The sequence below is a fragment of the Cololabis saira genome, chromosome 21 (genome assembly GCF_033807715.1).
Source record: "Cololabis saira isolate AMF1-May2022 chromosome 21, fColSai1.1, whole genome shotgun sequence".
Lineage (NCBI taxonomy): Eukaryota > Metazoa > Chordata > Actinopteri > Beloniformes > Belonidae > Cololabis > Cololabis saira.
The window spans coordinates 12863980-12883849 of NC_084607.1; the positions used below are offsets into that span (position 1 = coordinate 12863980).

The window sequence follows — 19870 nt, forward strand, 5'->3', positions numbered from 1 at the left end:
ATCAAGGTAAATGATTCATTGCAGAGGACAGAAAGCCCTGGTTAACATACACAAAAACAGGAGAAAAGAAAGTCGAACAAAGAAGGTCAATATCTAGGACTTAGCTGCCAACTGCAACAACTTTGTGTTCAAAGATTTTCCTTTTGTTACTGGGGACAAAGAATGATGTACATACAAGTGAAACCCTTCCAAGTGTTACAAAAACAAAAACACAAGAGTGTTTTCTTAATACTGAATAATGAACCAAATCTTTTAGAACACCACTGTATATATATGTTAGAAACTTTGTTTTTAGAAACTACAATAAAAGTACATTTTATCTACCATAGCACACTAAACACAGGATGTACTGCATTCTATGTGGAGGAGGTCCTGCAGTTACTCAGGCTGCTTCATTGTTAAGGCCCAGCAGGATTAGTGGAACTGAACATTTTTGAGTTTAACATAAAATGTGTTTGTTCTGTTGTTAGTCAAAATGATAAAGGCCTATTTATCATAAGTGAAATGCTTTTTTTGAACAGTGCAATAGATGTATTATTTAATAACTTATTTTAGTTAATTGGTCAAACATTACACACAGAGAGTGTGCGGATGTAGACTGCCCTCTGGTGGTTACTTTGAGGAACAGCAAGGCAGAGCTGAATTTACATTTGGACGGACGGCCACAGAATGATTGCGACGTTTTGATCTCCATTTACAGAATTCTAATCAGTAATTGTAAAAAATATATTAAAAAAAATAAATAAATACAAATATTAACGCAGTCAAGTATGTGCAGAGGAGGTCTTTCCGTTTTTAGAAGGACTTCATAAATCATAGCATATTTGTAAGATGCATATGTTATTGTGGTAGTAGTGTAGTAAAAGCATCATTAGTGATGATAATGGCATTAAATTTGCAAAACAACTTTTCTCACCTACAGGACTACAACTCCCATGCTGTGTGAAGTTGAGCCATTTAAAGTAATCCCTGGGTTTATGTCGCTGCCCGTCCAGAGCGGTCGTGTGGCCTGAGACTGGTTCTGTCTGCTCTGTAGCTACTGCTGCAGCAGCCTGGAACCCGCTGCTTCTTCACAGTCTGGCTATTTCCCACAACAGCCGCAGTGCAGAAACTGACCCCACAGGTTGGTAGACTGCAACACAGCAGACCAGTCAATCTCACGTCGATATTTCTGTCTTCATTTGCCTTCTGCTGGGATTTAAAAGCTTCTGCAGTGATCTTCTATATTGTGTTGTTGTCTTGTTGTAAATCACCTGGCTGTAAAATAGGTTATTTAGTGTTTGAATGAACACATGTCAAGAATTAATTTTACATGTCTTTATTTCAGAGAGAAATGTATGTCAAAGTTTAGATCGGCCACTTCTGCGGAAGTAAACCGATCCATGTGGCCCACTATTTTTACCCCACGAAATTTGTAACAATTAGTTATTTTAGTTTTAAGATATATATATATATACATATATATATATATATATATATATATATATATATATATATATATATATATATATATATATATATATATATATATATATATATATATATATATATATATATTATATACACATTATTTCAGAATACAAAAGAACTGCAGATTTAATCCTCATATGAATTCATCCAAGCTCCAACAGTCAAGCTGCTCCGGATAAGGGGATAAAGCTGTAGAATGTTAATCTATAATATAGCAATCATTATGAAAGAGCAGTCTGCATTTTTAATGCTTTTGATTCTGTTGCTTCAATGTTTACTTTGTAAAAACCCATTGCAGGAATTGTGTTTGTAACAGAGCGTTTTTCTACATTTTGATATTTTAGGTTCTGATTCCCCCTGTTGATATAATATTGTTTCATTTGTCTTGCTGGATTGTTTTTTTTTGTAATCTCTTAAATCCATCCTCCTTTTCTCCCATTTTTTTTCCTGTTGCTTTCTCTACGAACTCCATTGTTATTGACCTGTTATTACGTTGTTGCCCTCTCTTGAAAATAAGATATAATCGGAGAGTGTCGGACAGTTTATTCTTTGAATAAATAACACAATGGCTCTGGCCCTACTGGTGTCTGACAGAAAGAAAAATGTGTGTTACAATATGGAACCTAATTTGTTGATTTGAATTAAATGGTCATGTCAGGGGGAGCAGAGATAGTCTTTGCATTTGCAAATCAACTGCAATGGGACATAATCTAACCACATGGAAGGATTTCAGTGTTTATGGCCCATGTAAAGTATTAATACAGGTCTATTAATGATTTTAATAATGCAACATGTTGGTATGATTATATGTTTAACATACCATAACTGCTACGGGAGATGTGCACCTTACAGGACAATCTCAAAGTCTCAGAGAGTGCCAAGACAGTGGCCTTCTGAATCATTCAGGCAATAGGATACAGTATCCACCTGAATGTGGGAGAGTGATGGCCAGCGGACGTAGCAGAGCTGCATGGCCTGTACACACAGCTGGGTGCAGGCAGGAGGACGAGCTGTCCACCTTCTTCCAACACTGCTGAGTTTCCCAACTCTGTAGTCTTCCCCTCACGAAAGCGAGTGGGCCCACAGGAAATAATCAAAATGATCGCTTTGTGAAAATACAAAGTTTTAATTGGAGCTGGGAAGTGGGATGTGATGCAGGAAGAGTTTGTGAAGAAGGTGGCACAGGCAACGGGCCATGTAGGCATCCTATGGGTTGTAGAATGCCACCTGTATCAGATCTGAAGATGCAGACACAAGATGTGACGTAGAAAAGAACATGTTTGGATCAGAATGCATGATGATCATAAAAACACAACTAAGAATGATCCCACTGACACCAGGGCTAATACCTTGGGATTCAATACAGTTTTGCTGTATTGAATCCATCGTGGCCTTTTTATATACATTTCTATATTATATGATAACTTTTCAACCACTTCCGTGTCTATTTAGGGTCCACCTGAGCCTGAGATCAGAAGCTGATTATGATGGGGAGCAGGAAGGTGCTGGTGACTGGGTGCTCCTCTGGCATTGGCCTGGCTGTGGCTGTACGGTTGGCCAACGATGAGCTGAGGCGGTTTAAAGGTCAGTAATTACTGTATATGATGCAGATGACAGGAGTAACTCTAGTTACCAAACTCCAGTGTGTTCATTGTCTGTATGAGTCAGTGGTTGCCACAATGAGGGATCTCGGGAAACGGGGACCCTTGGAGAAAGCAGCTGGCGACTCATTAAATAAAACGCTGGAAATCAAAGAGCTGGATGCGTGCAGTGAAGCCTCCATCAAAGACTGCATCAGCAGCCTGCCCAACAGACAAGTGGATGTCCTGGGTCTGTCTCCGCTCCTTCTATAAGTGAATCTGGGATTCCCCTTGCAATTTGACTGTATAAACTTGAACTATTGTGTCATTGTAGTGAGTAACGCTGGTGTTGGGATGATCGGGCCGCTGGAGTGCCAGAGCATCAGCGACATGAAGGACCTCTTTGACACCAACTTCTTCGGCCTGGTGCGGTTGGTGAAGGAGTTGCTACCAGACATGAAGCAGCGGCAGAGTGGCCATATTGTGGTGATGAGCAGTGTCATGGGACTACAGGGTGTGTTTTTGTGCGTCATTTCAGAAAATGCTAACCATAAAGATAAAAAGCGGAAATGTTGTTCACACATTTCCTAATGTTTCCTTGCAGGACTTCTGTTCAACGATGTCTACGCTGCCTCCAAATTCGCTGTGGAAGGATTTTGTGAAAGTCTGGCAGTGCAAGCATTGAAGTTTAACATCAAGTGATTACATGTCCTACAAAATACGTTAGCTACTACAATTTTGTCAGCTCTCAATTGAAATGTGAGTTTTCATTCTCGCACTGGTGAGAGATTTACAGTTTAACACCCCTTTTTTCTATCTTTAAAGGACTACTCTTGTGGAACCTGGTCCAGTGGTGACAGAGTTTGAAAGGAAGGTGTATGAAGATGCTGAGAAGATGGATCTAACAGGGACAGATGAAGAGACTGCTAAAATCTTTCGTGAGATCTACCTGCCATACTCTGAAAAGATCTTCGCGTCATTAGGCCAGACACCGCAGGAAGTGGCTGAGGCAAGTGGGGAACGTTTTTTCCATTTCAGTTTAAAAGCAATCAAAAGTTAGTTTGTTTTTTCCGTGGAGATACATAATAATGAGGCCTCTTCTGGTGTGGAATGCTTTGTTCACTGTTTAGCAAACGTATAAAGTGATCACAGCCGCAGACCCTCCTTTGCGCCACCAGACGAACTGCCTGTATACGCCCATGACTGCACTGAAGCACGCCGACCCGACTGGACGGCTGCCCATGGACACTTTCTACAAGATGCTCTTTAAACACAGCGGTGTGTTCAATGCTACTCTTGGGATCATGCGCATGTTGCAAAGAACAGGTGGGAAGAAATGATGATTTGACTGCTGCACAGACCTGAAGTGATTTATTGTTTTAACTACAACTCCTAAGTTAATTAACTAATTGAAAAATAGTAATTTGTGATAAATATCCAGTTTATATTTATGAACTTTAATAATTTTCTTCATTAATCTTGCGTTGGTTGCAAAAACAAAACAAATATCACTGAAAAAGAGCAAATTGATACAAAGAGTGTTTATTTTACCATAATGATGATTAAAAAAAAAAGAACTACAAGAGTGGGAGTCAATAGTACCATACTTAAATGAGATATTTCTTTGACAGATATGCTGCAAACATCAATAAATGATGCACTTGCTATTGAATAATGATGAAATGTTTTGATCTACTGTTGTTTATACCTCTTATCTTTATATATGCCTTTATATACATGACTTGATCGATACTAAAAAGCTTGAATATCCTCTGAAAAGTAATAAATTACATTTTATCAACAGTTACAAAAAAACACTGTTTCCCTTTATTTACTAAAGAAACTTGCTAACTCGAGTTGAAAAACAAATGTCATTCATTTATATTCTTCATGTAATTATCATTCAGGGAATAATAACGTTTTTTTAACTGAATTTGTTTTTTTGCCATTTTCAAGCTATTGATTTACATTATTTCAATATTGTCTATTTTTTTTAACGTGGAAGGTGAATAAACGTTCTGTTTCTTCTTCAGCAAAGACAGAAATTAATGCACAAACTTCAGCCTTGTAATCTGAAAAATCTCTAAAAAACGACAATCCAGAAGACTGTTGAATGTGAGATATAAGAAAAAGAAAATAAACCTTCTTTTATTCAGTCTTTTTGGATTAGTATTTACAATCAAGGTCTTACAACTAAATGAAGTGGATATTATTGACTCCTTGCAGAGGTTTATGTAATGTTATTTGCGTTATATGGAGCGGCTGTTTCATTGTAATAATAAAAATCAACCTCACATACTCCTCCACGTTTAAAAATGCCAAAAGTGGTGATGGATCATAAACAAACACAGTGCTTGTTGAGTGGATTTATATGAATCATGCATTTCTTTTTCCTTTCCTACAGCAGGAGTTTTTGATGTGTGTCTTTGCCCTTCTGACATAAATCCGTACCTCCTACGCAAACATGGCTGGTTTTGTTTTTAACCTTTCAGTGTGAAGGGCCATGACTTGACATGATGTCTGGATTTGTGTCCCGGTCCAGTCGTTACTGCTTCCATGCACAGCAAACGTGCATGGAAGCAGTACTTTTTTTCTTTTTCTCTCTCTTTTCTGTTTTTCTTATATTTGATTTTTGGATTTTATGAATTTAACAACAAAACACAACTTTATGGGATTTCTGCTGGCTGTTTGGCACCATAAATGACCATCTGTGAATTTAATTTCCTTAAAAGTCATGGCGTGGAATTCATTTCATTAAGTTAATTGTGTATGCTGATTGACCAAAAAATACACGTCCTTCATTTTCCAGATTGTATAGCATCTAATAGCAGCTGTTCACATCTAAAATATATACATTTTCTTATTTTAGAAAAATAGCTGTGTACTACTGTAGTAAACTATTTCAAGCCTTTTCTTTTGATGCTTCATGCTTAATGTTGTGACATAAAAGATAGAAGACTTACTGAACACAAGGACACAAAACTGTAGATCCTACAATGTTTATTATAAGTAACTTATTTTACAACTTTTGACTGTGAAAACTGTTGAAATGTTTTATGTACAATGATTCTGAACTACTTTTAAACACTGACAGATAATAATTAATAATGGTAGAACCGATCCAGGACCCTTCTAATGTAAAAAAAAAGGAAAAGAAAAAAGAAAACCATAAAATATCAGTCACAGTCTTGGCATCAAATAATGCTAAATGGAGTACACTTTATTTTTGTCCTTTTTAGTACATAACAATCATTTTTAGAAACATAAGACTTCTCATCTACCCAGAACAATCATATTTACAAACAGAAACTGAGAGGTTGAATGTACAAAACACTTAGTGCGACCTGGTAGGGAAATTGTAAGACAGTAATATATAAAATTAAACATACAAACAAAACTGTTCCATTTGTAAGTAAGATGGGAACTGGACCACGGACATCAACAACAGCAGCCGGTTCTATTATAAACGAAACAAAACAGTGAAAACTCGGTCTATGACACATCTAGGGGCAGCGTTTAAGTCACCAAAAAGTAGTACCTAGGAGTGGTAGCCTACTCTTCTCTGCTCAGGATGAAACAAGGTAAAAAATGCAAAAGTTACTCTCTCTACCAATATCAAACGACCTTGTTGAAATGTGCACAAAATGTTAACGAGAGGAAAACCTCTCCTACATGTTCAGGTCACATGGAAGTAAAAAAACTTGGTCAGCCATTACGCAAGGCGTAAAGTGAATCACTGGGAGTGTCATCTCAGAATTTTGTAAAAGTTTTAAAGGTTCAGCACTACATAGTAGTGTTTTTTTTTTCTTTTCCTCAGTCTCTTACGATGCAGCTCCATGGCCCCTGGACTTGAGGCTACTGTAGATGCAGGGGAACGGTCCCTCAGCATGCCATAAAAAACACCTCCCTGAGGAGTGACGGGACAGAATCAGTCACAGCCCGGCAGCCACACCCCCCCCACACCGACCACCGAGTGCCACCGAGATCTCAACTGCTGCTGACAGTCTATTTAATCCAATCAAAGACAGGATATGGGCATAACAAATTCAACCAGTCCGTCTGGTTTTTGTTCTGTGTTGCATGTCTCCTAAAGGCAAAGCGTCCGCACTCAACAAGACAGGAACAGTGGAGGAATGTTTGCAGGGAAGAGTGATAAAAACATAGCAGCCAATATAAGCATAGCTTAAAACATCTAAAGTGATGTTTAAAAAACGAGAAAGAGAACAAAACAAGGTTATTCATGGTTTTCCATGAATTCCAATATACAAATAAACAGGAAAATAATAAAACATTAGGGCAGTGAGAGGCACATTTTTTTTTAAGCAAATACGTTTTGTGTGAAACATAAATAGAATGGAAATGCTTAAAAACCAAAGATATCACAGTTGGCAGTAAGAGTTCTTTAACATCAGTGAGACGCTATAATACGGAAGCATCAAACCTTACATTTTCTTTTTCTTTAATGTTGTGAGGAGAGTTAGCATGGATTCACTGCCCCCCTATATAATATATAATATCCATTGTTGTTTCTGACTTGTGTTGCATTTGACCCAGACTTGCCCGACGAGGCTGGTCACTTGAAGTGCTTCAGAGACACTTATCTACATTCTTGTTCATAATACTCAAATAGAAAGTAATTATTTACCACAACTCAATCAAACATAACTACTGCAGAGCAACTCTTGAAATGTATTTTCTACAACCATTTTAACATTTGATGGCACTTTATATGAGAAACTAGAACAGAAAGGAAGACTATAAAGCAGTTCAGATAGATAAAAACAATAAATAAAAATAAATGAATTCCCTTCAACATTTCACTTTTTTCCCTTATCTACTTTTTAAATGTTAGATTTCTGGAGAGTGTCCCTAAGCCTTTGAAATTAAAGACTTGGTTTTTCTTCATATACTTTTTTTTTTTTAATAATAAAAAATAAGTCCATCTGTGACAGAATTACTTCATTAAATTGTCTGCTGTTTTTTCAGACAACACACGTTTCCCTTTACTTTTTTTTCTCTGCAAAAATCACTAGCAGACAGTCCTCGTGATAAACACAGTCAATCCAAATCCAATGAAAATCTTGGAAATAGGCTGACACATAAAAACCGGGACAGGCCCCAGAGCCAGTCCACAGATTTCTTTACTCCAGGTCCCTTTTCAGGCTGAAGCCATCGGCTCTTCATGCAAAAACCTGCATTTTGCCATTTGCCTCTGGAATTTGAGTAATTTGGGTCTGATTGGGGACAGTAACTGCTGGGCTCGGTGTGGAATCTGACCAATCAGAGACACAATGAGGAGAGGGACTGGACCAGTGCTCGGGAGACTCTGGAGAAGGGGTCAGATAGGGGTGCTCACTCGGCAAATTGTGGTAATGCTTGGGTGTGGCATCTAGTGCTGATGAATAGCTGTGCTGGGAGGGAGGGGTTGGATAATCCTCCTTTCCTGCAGTGCTGCTGCTCGGCTGGGATGGAAGAGGCTGAGTGGGTTGGGATGTTGGCGTGGCTCCTTGGGGAGGCTGAGCGGGGGCTTGCGGCTGCGAGGGTTGCTGAGGCAGATGCTGGAAGAAGGACTGTGGGGCCTGCGAGGTCTGGGGGGTGGGTGGAGTTGAAGTACCCATACGGGCAAGGCTTTGCTGGGTAGAGATGCTGTGATTAATGAGCTGCTGCTGCTGCTCAGCAATGGACGGCATCTTCACCGGGCTGATGGTTGGTGTGGAGGTAACGGGTGTGGGTTGCAGCATGGGGCTGCGGTAGAGCTGCTGTTGGTGTATCAGCATGCTCTGCTGCATGGCCGGGCTCTGGGGGTGCATGCCTGCCTGGCTATTCTGCACAATATTCACCACTTGCTGACCACACTGGGAAGACGGGGGCATGCGCGTGTGCCAGTCGAAGGGCACGCTCACAGGACTGACCATACCCATGTTGAGCCCCATCTGGCCTGAACTCAACACGTAGCTGTGATTGACATCCGAAGCCATGGAAACGCGGCCCTGCAAAGACATCCCAGCTCCCAGGTCGTTGATTTGGGCGAGAGAAACTGCAAAGGGGCCGCCTCCTTCCAACATGCTACTGTGTACCATCGGGGTGCTTGGAACGGACATGGACGTGTGGTAAAGCCCTGGTGACTGCATGGCCACAGGGGATGTGGGGTTGGTGATATAGCCAGCATTGCTTGCTCCTCCATGGGGTGAGTCAAGTGAGTCAACTGGGGATAGAGTAACTGAGCTATCCAGTAAGGCACTCTGCATGTCCAGGGATAGCTTCTTGTTTCGAGCCTTTACAGACTCCTTCAGACTGGCTGCATGCTGGCCTCCCAGACTGGATCCCTTGGCCCCGGGCCGGCGGTTCTTCTTGCCCTGCGGGGTGTTTTTCAGACTGGGAAGGAAGGCACTGGGCGGGCACATGAGTGGTGACAGAGTGTGGCCCCCAGCGAGGTGGTGTCCGGCCCCTCCATGGCCCTGGGGACTCCGTACGGTGTTATACTCATCGAGAAGCTGCACAATGTCGTGGTGCATACGCTCCTGAGCAATGTCTCTGGGCAACCTGTCCATGTGATCGGTGATTTCTCTGTTTGCAAAGTGAGCAAGCAGCACCTTGACCGCCTCACAGCTGCCCTCGCGAGCTGCAAGGAACAGAGGTGTTTCCTCCTGAAAGAACAGAAGGAAAGTATGAGGAAAGTAAACAGGCTTTGTTAGATAGAGATCTATGTATTTCCATTAAACCAGGGGTCGGCAACCCATGGCTCTAGAGCCGCATGCGGCTCTTTGGCGCCGCCCTAGTGGCTCCTGGAGCTTTTTCAAAAATGTTTGACCTTTTTTCCCTTTTTTTCTTTTTCTTCTTCTTTTTCTTCTTCTTTTTTTTCCTTTTTTTTCTCAACATTTCGACTTTTTTTCTCAACATTTCGACTTTTTTCTAGAAATTTTGACTTTTTTCTCAACATTTTGACTTGTTTCTAGACATTTTGACTTTTTTCTCAACATTTCGACTTTTTTCTCGAGATTGTACTTCAATATTAATCTCGACATTTCAACCTTTTTCTCGAAATTTTGACTTTTTTCTCGACATTTCGACTTTTTTCTCGACATTTCGACTTTTTTCTCGACATTTCGCCTTTCGCCATTTGCCTTCATTCTAAGGCTGATACAAGACTTTTCATTTTTTGCGGCTCCAGACATATTTGTTTTTTGTGTTTTTGGTCCAATATGGCTCTTTCAACATTTTGGGTTGCCGACCCCTGCATTAAACCCATGCTGATTCAAAATCTTGGTTCAAGCTGAATAAATCAATGGCATACCTTGAGATCTTGCATATCTTTGTTTGCACCGTTCTTCAGGAGGGCAACAGTGGCATCCAAATTGTTAACAGCAGCAGCCCAGTGCAAAGCAGATTTACCTAAAAGAGAAAACAAACAATCGGAATAAACATCAAGTGTTTTGGAATAAAAGTCAAGAAATGTAAAAGTATCTGTATCAAAAGATCTGCATTTTGAGTGAAAAGTGACACTTACCCAGTTCATCAACAGCGTTGACGTCAGCATGACAAGTGATGAGTTCCTCGACCATGCCCTCCACCGCCAGCCGTGCAGCCAGGATTAGTGCAGTGGAGCCGTCGTACATCCGGGAGTCAAGATCTGTGGCGCGATTGCGGATCAGGATCTGTAGAAGCAGAAATACATTTAATTCCACACCGCGAGTGATATACGACATGTAGCATACATAAAGACATGTGGAAAATACAGTATTTATTTGATGAGATCTAAGCCCAATTCTGAAGCAGTGTGTGAAAAAGTAAGTACTTTGTCATGTTCTGATAGCTTGTAGAGTCCTTTAAACATAATTATTTGAGGAAATCCTTATTTTTTAATGTTATCAGTTTCTCACATCGACATGGAGGATTTTGGCCCACTCCTTTTTACAAAGTTTCTTCAGTTCACTGACAGTTGTAGGCATTACTAAGCTCTCTTAAGATAAAATCTAACCACAGCATTTCAGCCGGTTTTACATATGGGCTTTAAACTTGATTCTTTTTTCAGCTATTCTGTTGCAGACTTGCTGATATGCCCATATGAACCAATTTTTTCCAAGCTTTTGTATATAGAGGACTAAATTACGGCAAGACACAGATCCTGTGGCTTCACGTGTCCTGATATGTTAGATTTAACATTTTTAAAAGATTTTTTGTGCTTTTTTGCATGTATGCATGGGTGGAAAACAGGGACTCCAGCTATTTTCACGGGTTATCGTCAATAAACATAGTGCAACAATTTCTGGTTACCTGGAAAACTCCCTGTGCATCTGCAGCCACTGCAGCGTGCAGCGGGGTGCGTCCTGTGTTGTCTTGAGCATTGGCATCTGCCCCGGCATCCAGCAGCCTTTTGGCAGCATCAGCGCGGGCATAGCGAGCAGCCAGGTGGAGCGCTGTCTCACCAGTGCGGTCTGTTTGGGCAGCGAGGGATGCTCCCTGATAGATGAGGTCGGAGATAATGTTGGCGGAGCACTCCTCAGGCTCCTCCTCCTCTGCTATCTCAGGCTCTAAGCCTCCACAGAATGATGCCAGCATCAGTGGTGTAAAACCATCTGGAAGATGAAACAGTCATATTATTTATAAACCACATTCAAGATAGCTCCAGTGACCAGGTGTTTCCTGTAAACTGGAAAATAGCACAGAAAATGAAGATAGAATAACAGATAAATCATTGCCAAAGTCTTCAAATTTGAATAACTTTACTACTAACCTGGACCTCGGACATTGACGTCCATGCAGTCACTTTCAAACTCTCCTTGAGGAGGTGTAAGAGCCATGGTGGGGGGTACGCGAATGTCTGCAGCTGCAAGGTGGTGCTGTGTCCACTGTCTGCAGTCCACTGGGTCTTCGCTGTCTGAGAGCAAGCTCGGCTCTTCAACCTTCAATTCCCAACAAATACCATCCACGTAAATTCTTGCGCTTGTGTATATAAAGTGATGCAGAGAATGAATTGCAAAGGAGCTGTGTTATTAACCTTGAGCCTTTTTGCTTCTGGGCAGTCGGAGTCCATCCATTGGTCACTGTGATCTCCAAGTAAAGATTCCTCCACAGTCTTTGGCATGTGTCTAATTACAAATAAAAATGTGTAAAATGTTAATCCAAAGAAACATTTAAATTCAAAGTAAAATCCAACACCAATTCAAAACTGTATAATCCTTGCAATCCACTCTTAATGGTACAGGACTGTCTTAGAAAATTTGAATATTGTGATAAAGTTCTTTATTTTCTGTAATGCAATTAAAAAAAACAAAAATGTCGTACATTCTGGATTCATTACAAATCAACTGAAATATTGCAAGCCTTTTATTATTTTAATATTGCTGATTATGGCTTACATTTTAAGATTAAGATTCCCCGAATATTGTAATTTTTTGAGATAGGATATTTGAGTTTTCTTAAGCTGTAAGCCATGATCAGCAATATTAAAATAATAAAAGGCTTGCAATATTTCAGTTGATTTGTAATGAATCCAGAATGTATGACATTTTTGTTTTTGTAATTGCATTACAGAAAATCACAATACTCTAATTTTCTGAGACAGTCCTGTATATTTACTCAAATATAAGCACAATTAACTTCCCAAACAACTTACTTCATTCCAAGAGCATCCTGGCCCACAGGTTCTCTGCGGTTTTTGTTGCTGCTGGGTTCTTTCTTGAGGAAGAAGCCCTCGGGGAACCAGAGGGTGCTGTGTTCTCTCTTTCTACGCGTAATCAACATGCCTATCACTAGAATGACCAAAATGAAAAGAGCAGCTATCCCTGCCATGATCAGCTTGACCCACGGTGGAATCTCAGTAGGGTAAGGTAGCTTTTCACCTGCATTGAGGGAAAAAGCGATAATCACATATTTGTGTCGAATATATGTCACTGGTGCTTTTACTGTTGAATAAATATTCCCACTCACCACGGACTTCCTTGAGGGGATAAGGGAAACGGAGCATCTCTACTGCAGACAGGGCTCCCAGGTACTCTGCAGCAGTCTGAGCTGAGGGGAAACAATCCTCAGAGCCCTGAGAACACAAGCGGTTGTCTATCTCTACATAGACTATGGACCTACAAGAAAAGCAGAAAGGCAGGTTTTACGTGCAACGCACATTCTACACGAAGAGGATACATCTTTTATGTTTCCAGTAGGCGTGACTTACCCGATGACCTCTTGTCGAGGCTCCAATTCGCGTTTGAGCCGCGACCCTTGCCGTGTGTAGGGACGGATCATGGCATCGCCGTTTTTGTCCAACCTGAAGCGTACCGAAGTGTGCAGGATGGCACTCAATTTCTGCAAAAAGGCTGTGCCGCTGCGGAGAAGCTCCTCTGGAGGCATGAGTACCACCAAAACTAAGACTCCATCTGCAAGCTCTTCTGGAACCTTCTGAGCGCAGTCTAAGCCGTCCCAACCGCACTCCTCTGTGTTGCAGCCCTGGTCACACTCCCCGTCAGCGTAGTGGTCGATACAGTAGGTTTCATAGATAGGACTGGAGGCAACAGAAGGATCCGTGAGTGTTCAAAGATCAGAATTAATTAAAGAAATTATTCCACATTAAAATGACTAAAAACTAAAATCAATTCTTCAACACCACATCTAAACCAATAGCATGACCCGGTTTTGCATTGCTGCAACCCCATTCCACCTACATCCCCCCCCCTTCTTTTGTTTTTTGTTTATTTATTTTTTTCTCAAGTCCATAACCCCATACACCGTGCACTTTATACCTCTACTCTGCACTTCTTAGCTGTGACACTTTACATAGACACTTGCACTTTACTTTAGCCTGCTGCTATAACTTATAACAATAACTTATAAACTATAACTTATGAATGTAAAAATACTATGAAATGTGTTATGTGGTTGGTTGTATTATTGTGATATTGGTTATATTATTGTACTATTGTATTTTTTTTAACTGAACATTGTATTGCTCTTAAACTTGCTTGTTTTTATATTCTAGCCGGGGGGACTGCCAATGGGAATTAGCCAATAGGCTACATTTGGGTGCATCTGCTTTTATTTTGTAAATGCATAATGATGTGCACTGTCCCTCCTTACCAAATAAAATAAATTGAAATTGAAATTGAAAAAAATGAATAAACTCACTTGCAAACTTTTTCTTTGGTTTTGCAGTCGAAGTTGTCGTACAGGCATTCAGCATTGTTGCAGGACTCGTCACACTGGCTGTTGTTGAAGACGCGCCAGCAGCGAGGGTCTGGACAATGAGCCCAGGGATTGGTTGCCAGAGAGCAGTCACCACCATCCCACTGACAAAGTTTTGTGTTACACTCCTTGTCACAGACTCCATCGTTGGCCTTGCCGTGACAGTCTGCCAGAGGGCACGAGGGCGCCGGGAGCTCAGACGAGCTGCTCTGCTCACACCGCTTGCCCGTCCAGCCGCTGAGACACTGGCAGTGGAAGAACGGGAAGCTTGTCTCTTCGGTGCACATCCCTCCATTTCGGCATGGCTGCGAGGCACACCCTTCATTACTACGATGTTGGCACTGGGGCCCGCCGTAGCCTGGCAGGCAGGCGCAACGCGCGCCCCTTGTGGTGAGCGTGCAGCTTCCTCTGTTGTAACAGGACAGCTCTCGACAGGACATGCTCCGATCGCAGTTTGGACCAGTGTAACCCTAAAGAAATACAGCAGTCGTGAACCTCCAGTGCTGTGATTCAAATTTGCAATGATAAAATTAGATATTTAAACACTTTGAGTTTATGTAAACTTACAAGTTGGCATGTGCAGGTGTATCCGAGGGAAGAGCTGCTGGTTACAGAGCAGGCTCCTCCATTCTGACAAGGTTGAGACTCGCATACACTGAACCTGTTCTGACACCTCCGACCTAAAAACAAGGGAGTGATGGTTAAACCATATAACTTTACACAAAGAAACTACACAATCAGAGAAGATGGAGAATGGCAGTCGTCTAACCTGTGAAGCCGGGCTTGCAGACACATTGGTAATCGTTGGGCAACTGGATGCAGTCAAGACTGTTGGAGGGACTGCAGGGGTTAGAGAGACACTCGTTTATGTCTCCCTCACATCGTTCTCCTGTGAAACCAGGGGGACAATTGCAGCGATAACCACCCACTCTGTCCACACAGGTACCATTGTTCAGGCACTTTGGAGAAGCCCCGCGCAGCCTCAGGGGTGGAGCACAATCATCTTCATTGATCTCACAGAGAACACCTTTAAAAGAGAGAACAATCAATCATTTCTTTATCATATATGGTGAAATCTCTAAAGTATTAAGCATAGACGTTTGCATAATGGATGCTTGCATACCCAGTGTGCCAGGAGGACAGGAGCAGATGTAATGTCCCACCAGGTCAATGCAGGTGCCTCCATTCTGACATGGATGAGACTGGCATTCATTGATATCTATGTCGCAGTTCTTCCCGGTATATCCTGGCATACACTGTAATAACATGCACAAAGTCTTTATAACTTCAAAGCCAGAACAGAGAGAACAGTAATGTTGGTCAAATCTGTCCACGAGGTGCACGGTAGGGCTGGGCGATATGGACCAAAAGTCATATCTCGATATTTTCTAGCTGAATAGCGATACTCGATATATATCGATATTTTTTCTGTGCCATAATTGGGGTTTCCCCCAAAGCATTATAGCATAGCATCTCTGTTAGCTTCATTTTTTCTGAGGCAAAACCCTTAAAAAAACAGTCAGTTTTAATACAAAGCCTCGTGCCAAATGTCACACAGGTACATTTATTAACAGAGGTCTGCACAATATCAAAATGCATAAAACAAATGAAATAAAAATAAACTGCCTGCATATATAGAATAAAAATGCTTCTTGAATAAAATAAAACAAATATCCCTTTCCTGCATAACAATTAAATTAAAATACACTGTGCAATTAATACAATGTAGACAGTAACAGGCAGACTTTTCCACTGAGGTTGACAGTTGTGCAAATAACAAAACATTTGTGCAAATCTCAAATAAAACATTCAAGTCAATTTGTCACAAAATAAGCTATATCAAAATCATTAAAAAAAAAAAAAATAATATATATATTTTTTTTCAATCGATATAAACGATATTGTCTCGTACCATATCGCGTTTGAAAATATATAGATATATATTAAAATCTCGATATATCGCCCAGCCCTAGTGCACGGTAACACAAAGTATCCAACTCACGTCACAGTGGTAACTGCCGACATACGGCCTGCAGGTGGCACCGTTGCGACAAGGTTTGTCTTCACAATGGTCCACCTGACTTTCACAATAGCTCCCAGTGTAGTCAGCGGGACATTTGCAATAGTGGGTATTCCCACTGTTGACACAGTGACCACCATGGTGGCAGAGTTCATCTGTTTGGATCCCTAAGTAGAAAAGATGGGAGATGTAAGTTTGACTTCATTCACTCTGCAGAAAAAGGAAATGAACACAATTTAACATTTTTTTTCAAAATTACCTCGCTGTCGAGCGGCTGTCTCACAGGAAACTCTGGGGATATCACAGTAATGCCCAGACCAACCATTTGTACAGTCGCAAATGAAGGAAGCATCTTTTTGACGACACCGTCCACCATTCTGGCATGGAGACGAGCGTCTGCACCATTCAACTGGCATCTGGGGAGGATTCAGAGAAATTATATATTACAAAATCATAAATATATTAAGACTCAAGCTCTTAAGAAAGTACATCAAAAGTGTGTTTCAGTTGTTTGTACCTGGCAGCGACTGCCAGTATAGGCCTTGGGGCAGGAGCAACGGAAGGACTCAAGAGCATCTTGGCATAAGCCTCCATTGAGACACGGCTGGGAGTCGCACTCATTAACCTCATACTGGCAGTGGGAGCCGGTGAAGCCTGACCGGCACGTGCAGGTGTAGCCATTGATTTTATCTGTGCATGTCCCTCCATTGAAGCAAGAGCTGCGGACATGAGTGGAAATCAGAGGTGTCAAAAGTATTCACATTCATTACTCACGTAGAAGTATAGATACTAGAGTTTAAAAATACTCCTGTAGAAGTTGAAGTATCAACTCAAGTTTTTTACTCAAATAAAAGTATAAAAGTACTGGTTTCAAAACTACTTAAAGTATAAAAGTAAAAGTAATGTAAGGGGGAAAAAAGCCATTAAGTACAAAAGCCATTGAAAATGAATGCATCTTAGTATAATGCAAATATATTAAAGAACCATATATGTGTACTATTGAGCATTAACATGTGTTTCAGAGAGCAGAAGATATAATGACTAGTTGCCTATAAGTATCGTAATGGTGCAAAAAGTTTAGTTGCAGGAATCTGAGGGCAACGGATGTAAGAACAAAACTGGACAAGAACATCTGAAACAACCACAACCAAATTCACTCTATCCGGATGGAGCAATTTAACTGGATAGTTTTTTTTAAAGGCCGAAATGAAATAGAGTAACAAGGCTGTTTTTAAAATGTAAGGAGTAAAAAGTACAGATAATTGCGTGAAAATGTAAGGAGTAAAAGTAAAAAGTTGTCTGAAAAATAATGACTCCAGTGAAGTATAGATAACCAAAATTTCTACTTAAGTAAGGTAACGAAGTATTTGTACTTCGTTACTTGACACCTCTGGTGGAAATACAGACTTAAAATGTTCAAATGTCATCATCATGGTCAGTAGTTACTTCCACCAGCATATAGGATGGTTTATGAAGTACAACCAGAAAAAAACTGTATGACTCAAACACACATAATCACCTTTCAGTGCAGTCAGGGATGTTGGTTTCGCAGTGGATACCAGTAAAGCCAGGCCGACATGTGCAAGTGTACGAGTTGACGTAGTCTGTGCAGGTGCCTCCGTTTTTACAGGGGGTGCTCTGGCATTCATTGATCTCTTGAGCGCATCGGAGGCCTGTGAAACCTGCCAGGCAGCTACAATGATATGAATTTATCCCATCTGCGCAGGAACCTCCATTTAAGCAGGGATCTGATGGCGCAATGGGAGAGAGAAAATAACTTTGGTCAAACACAATAAATATACCAGTATTGTGCCTGGCACATACAGATTTACAGATAGGTATAATAATTCTGTAATTATACAGCTAACTCACTAGGAACACAGTCATTGATGTCTGTTTCACAGGTCAGCCCGGTATATCCTCCTCTGCAAGAGCAAACGAAGTCTCCGAGCATGTTAGTGCAGGTCCCACGGTTTTTGCAGGGGTTTGAGATGCATTCATTCACATCTATGTTACACAACTGGCCTGAAGATTGGGAAAGATGGTACAATTAAAACTAATTGTACACTTCAAAACAGATTATGAAACAGCAGATATGTGCAAAGTAATTGAATTAAAATGTTCCTTACCTTGCCACCCCGGCTGGCAGTTGCACTGATAGCCCATATAGTCTGATGTGTGTGTGCAGACTCCATGGTTTGCACAAGGGTTAGGGGAGCAAGGGGTGAGGACCTCAGCACATGTGGGTCCACTGTAAGGAAGCTCGCACATGCAGGTGAAACTTGCAATCTCGTCCACACAGGTGCCCTTGTTCAGACAGGGGTTGGATGCACATTCATTGATGTTCACCTGACAGAGATTACCTGTAATGAGAACAAAATAAACTGTAAATAAATACGACTGGCAAACATATCTGCTTATTTTCAATACACCACTAGAGGGAAGCAGAGAGCTGTTGATTAGGCCCCTTAGGATATTTCTATGGAACTATACAGGACTGTCTCAGAAAATTAGAATATTGTGATAAAGTTCTTTATTTTCTGTAATGCAATTACAAAAACAAAAATGTCATACATTCTGTATTCATTACAAATCAGATGAAATATTGCAAGCCTTTTATTATTTTAATATTGCTGATCATGGCTTACAGTTTGAGATTAAGATTCCCAGAATATTCAAATTTTTTTAGATAGGATATTTGAGTTTTCTTAAGCTGTAAGCCATGATCAGCAATATTAAAATAATAAAAGGCTTGCAATATTTCAGTTGATTTGTAATGAATCCAGAATGTACGACATTTTTGTTTTTGTAATTGCATTACAGAAAATCACAATATTCTAATTTTCTGAGACAGTCCTGTATTATTGCATGCTTTACTGATGATGGCTACAGCAGTTATTGTGGGTTTGACTACCAATGTGAGCTTCTCACCTCTGTAACCCTGGCGACATTTGCAGGTGAAACCATTGAGCAGATCAATGCATGTGCCAGAATTCTGGCAAGGACTCGGCAAACAGTCGTTCCTGTCGATGTCACAGTTTTTCCCAACCCAGCCAGGTTCACAGTCACAGCGGTAACTGGAAACACAGAGATACTAGTTTAGCCGGTAAAAGTGACCTGATGTACGTGTTAAAACCTGCAGTAAAGGAAAATGCCTGCAACTTAAATTATCCCAAATTTCTCTCAAAACTGCAACACAATTCTGAACTATCCATACCCTTTGATGTCATCCCTGCATGCCCCATGGACGCATGGGCTGCTGCCACATTCATCCACCTGGGAGTAACAGTAAGGGGGCTTAAAACCCTCAGGACACTGGCAGTGAAATCCATTCTCTTCATCAACACACGTTCCCCCATTTCTACATGGGCTGGATGCACATTCATCTATTTCCACATTACATTTAGGACCTGGCAGGAAAGATGTTACACAAATTGTGCTTGTTAGAATTTCCAGTGTGAAGTCATTTTTCCATTTTCAATTCATGCTTTCAATTTCAGAGAGGCCTTACCAGTGAAGCCAGGTTTGCAAACACAGTCGTAACGATTGATGCCATCTTTGCAGATGCCAAAATCACACGGATTACTGGCACAGTCATCAAAGTTTATCTCACAGTTTGTGCCTG

At 40.8% G+C, this 19870-nt stretch overlaps 2 protein-coding genes across 2 annotated transcripts in view; one reads left to right on the top strand and one right to left on the bottom strand.

Annotated features, from left to right (window-relative positions):
* Positions 1–1036: 1036 nt before the first annotated feature.
* zmp:0000001048 (retinol dehydrogenase 8) lies at positions 1037–5448 on the top strand. Its single transcript, XM_061711694.1, has 7 exons — positions 1037–1123; positions 2923–3054; positions 3139–3300; positions 3385–3564; positions 3655–3748; positions 3876–4059; positions 4181–5448. The coding sequence occupies exons 2-7, from the start codon at positions 2955–2957 to the stop codon at positions 4388–4390; spliced, it is 930 nt and encodes a 309-aa protein (XP_061567678.1). The 5' UTR covers positions 1037–1123; positions 2923–2954; the 3' UTR covers positions 4391–5448.
* Positions 5449–6249: 801 nt separating this feature from the next.
* notch3 (notch receptor 3) overlaps positions 6250–19870 on the bottom strand; it is a 32396-nt gene continuing 18775 nt past the window's right edge. Inside the window, exons 12-33 of the mRNA XM_061712468.1 lie at positions 19757–19867; positions 19463–19655; positions 19177–19322; positions 18375–18608; positions 18118–18270; positions 17765–17993; positions 16763–16964; positions 16505–16661; positions 16228–16412; positions 15349–15481; positions 14995–15252; positions 14793–14905; positions 14169–14695; positions 13222–13548; positions 12981–13129; positions 12667–12892; positions 12049–12139; positions 11785–11953; positions 11325–11626; positions 10558–10705; positions 10345–10442; positions 6250–9697 (exon numbers count right to left, since the gene is read on the bottom strand). Of these exons, the coding sequence (XP_061568452.1) occupies positions 8231–9697; positions 10345–10442; positions 10558–10705; positions 11325–11626; positions 11785–11953; positions 12049–12139; positions 12667–12892; positions 12981–13129; positions 13222–13548; positions 14169–14695; positions 14793–14905; positions 14995–15252; positions 15349–15481; positions 16228–16412; positions 16505–16661; positions 16763–16964; positions 17765–17993; positions 18118–18270; positions 18375–18608; positions 19177–19322; positions 19463–19655; positions 19757–19867 (5618 nt within the window). The 3' untranslated portion in view covers positions 6250–8230. The remainder of the gene's footprint in view (positions 9698–10344; positions 10443–10557; positions 10706–11324; positions 11627–11784; positions 11954–12048; positions 12140–12666; positions 12893–12980; positions 13130–13221; positions 13549–14168; positions 14696–14792; positions 14906–14994; positions 15253–15348; positions 15482–16227; positions 16413–16504; positions 16662–16762; positions 16965–17764; positions 17994–18117; positions 18271–18374; positions 18609–19176; positions 19323–19462; positions 19656–19756; positions 19868–19870) is intronic.

Bases quoted from the DNA above. Each gene is read 5' to 3' on its own strand.
- zmp:0000001048 (XM_061711694.1), top strand. From the start codon at position 2,955: ATGATGGGGAGCAGGAAGGTGCTGGTGACTGGGTGCTCCTCTGGCATT. The intron at 3,055-3,138 runs GTCAGTAATTAC...TGTATGAGTCAG, and splicing joins TGAGCTGAGGCGGTTTAAAG to TGGTTGCCACAATGAGGGAT. The intron at 3,301-3,384 runs GTCTGTCTCCGC...GTGTCATTGTAG, and splicing joins CAGACAAGTGGATGTCCTGG to TGAGTAACGCTGGTGTTGGG.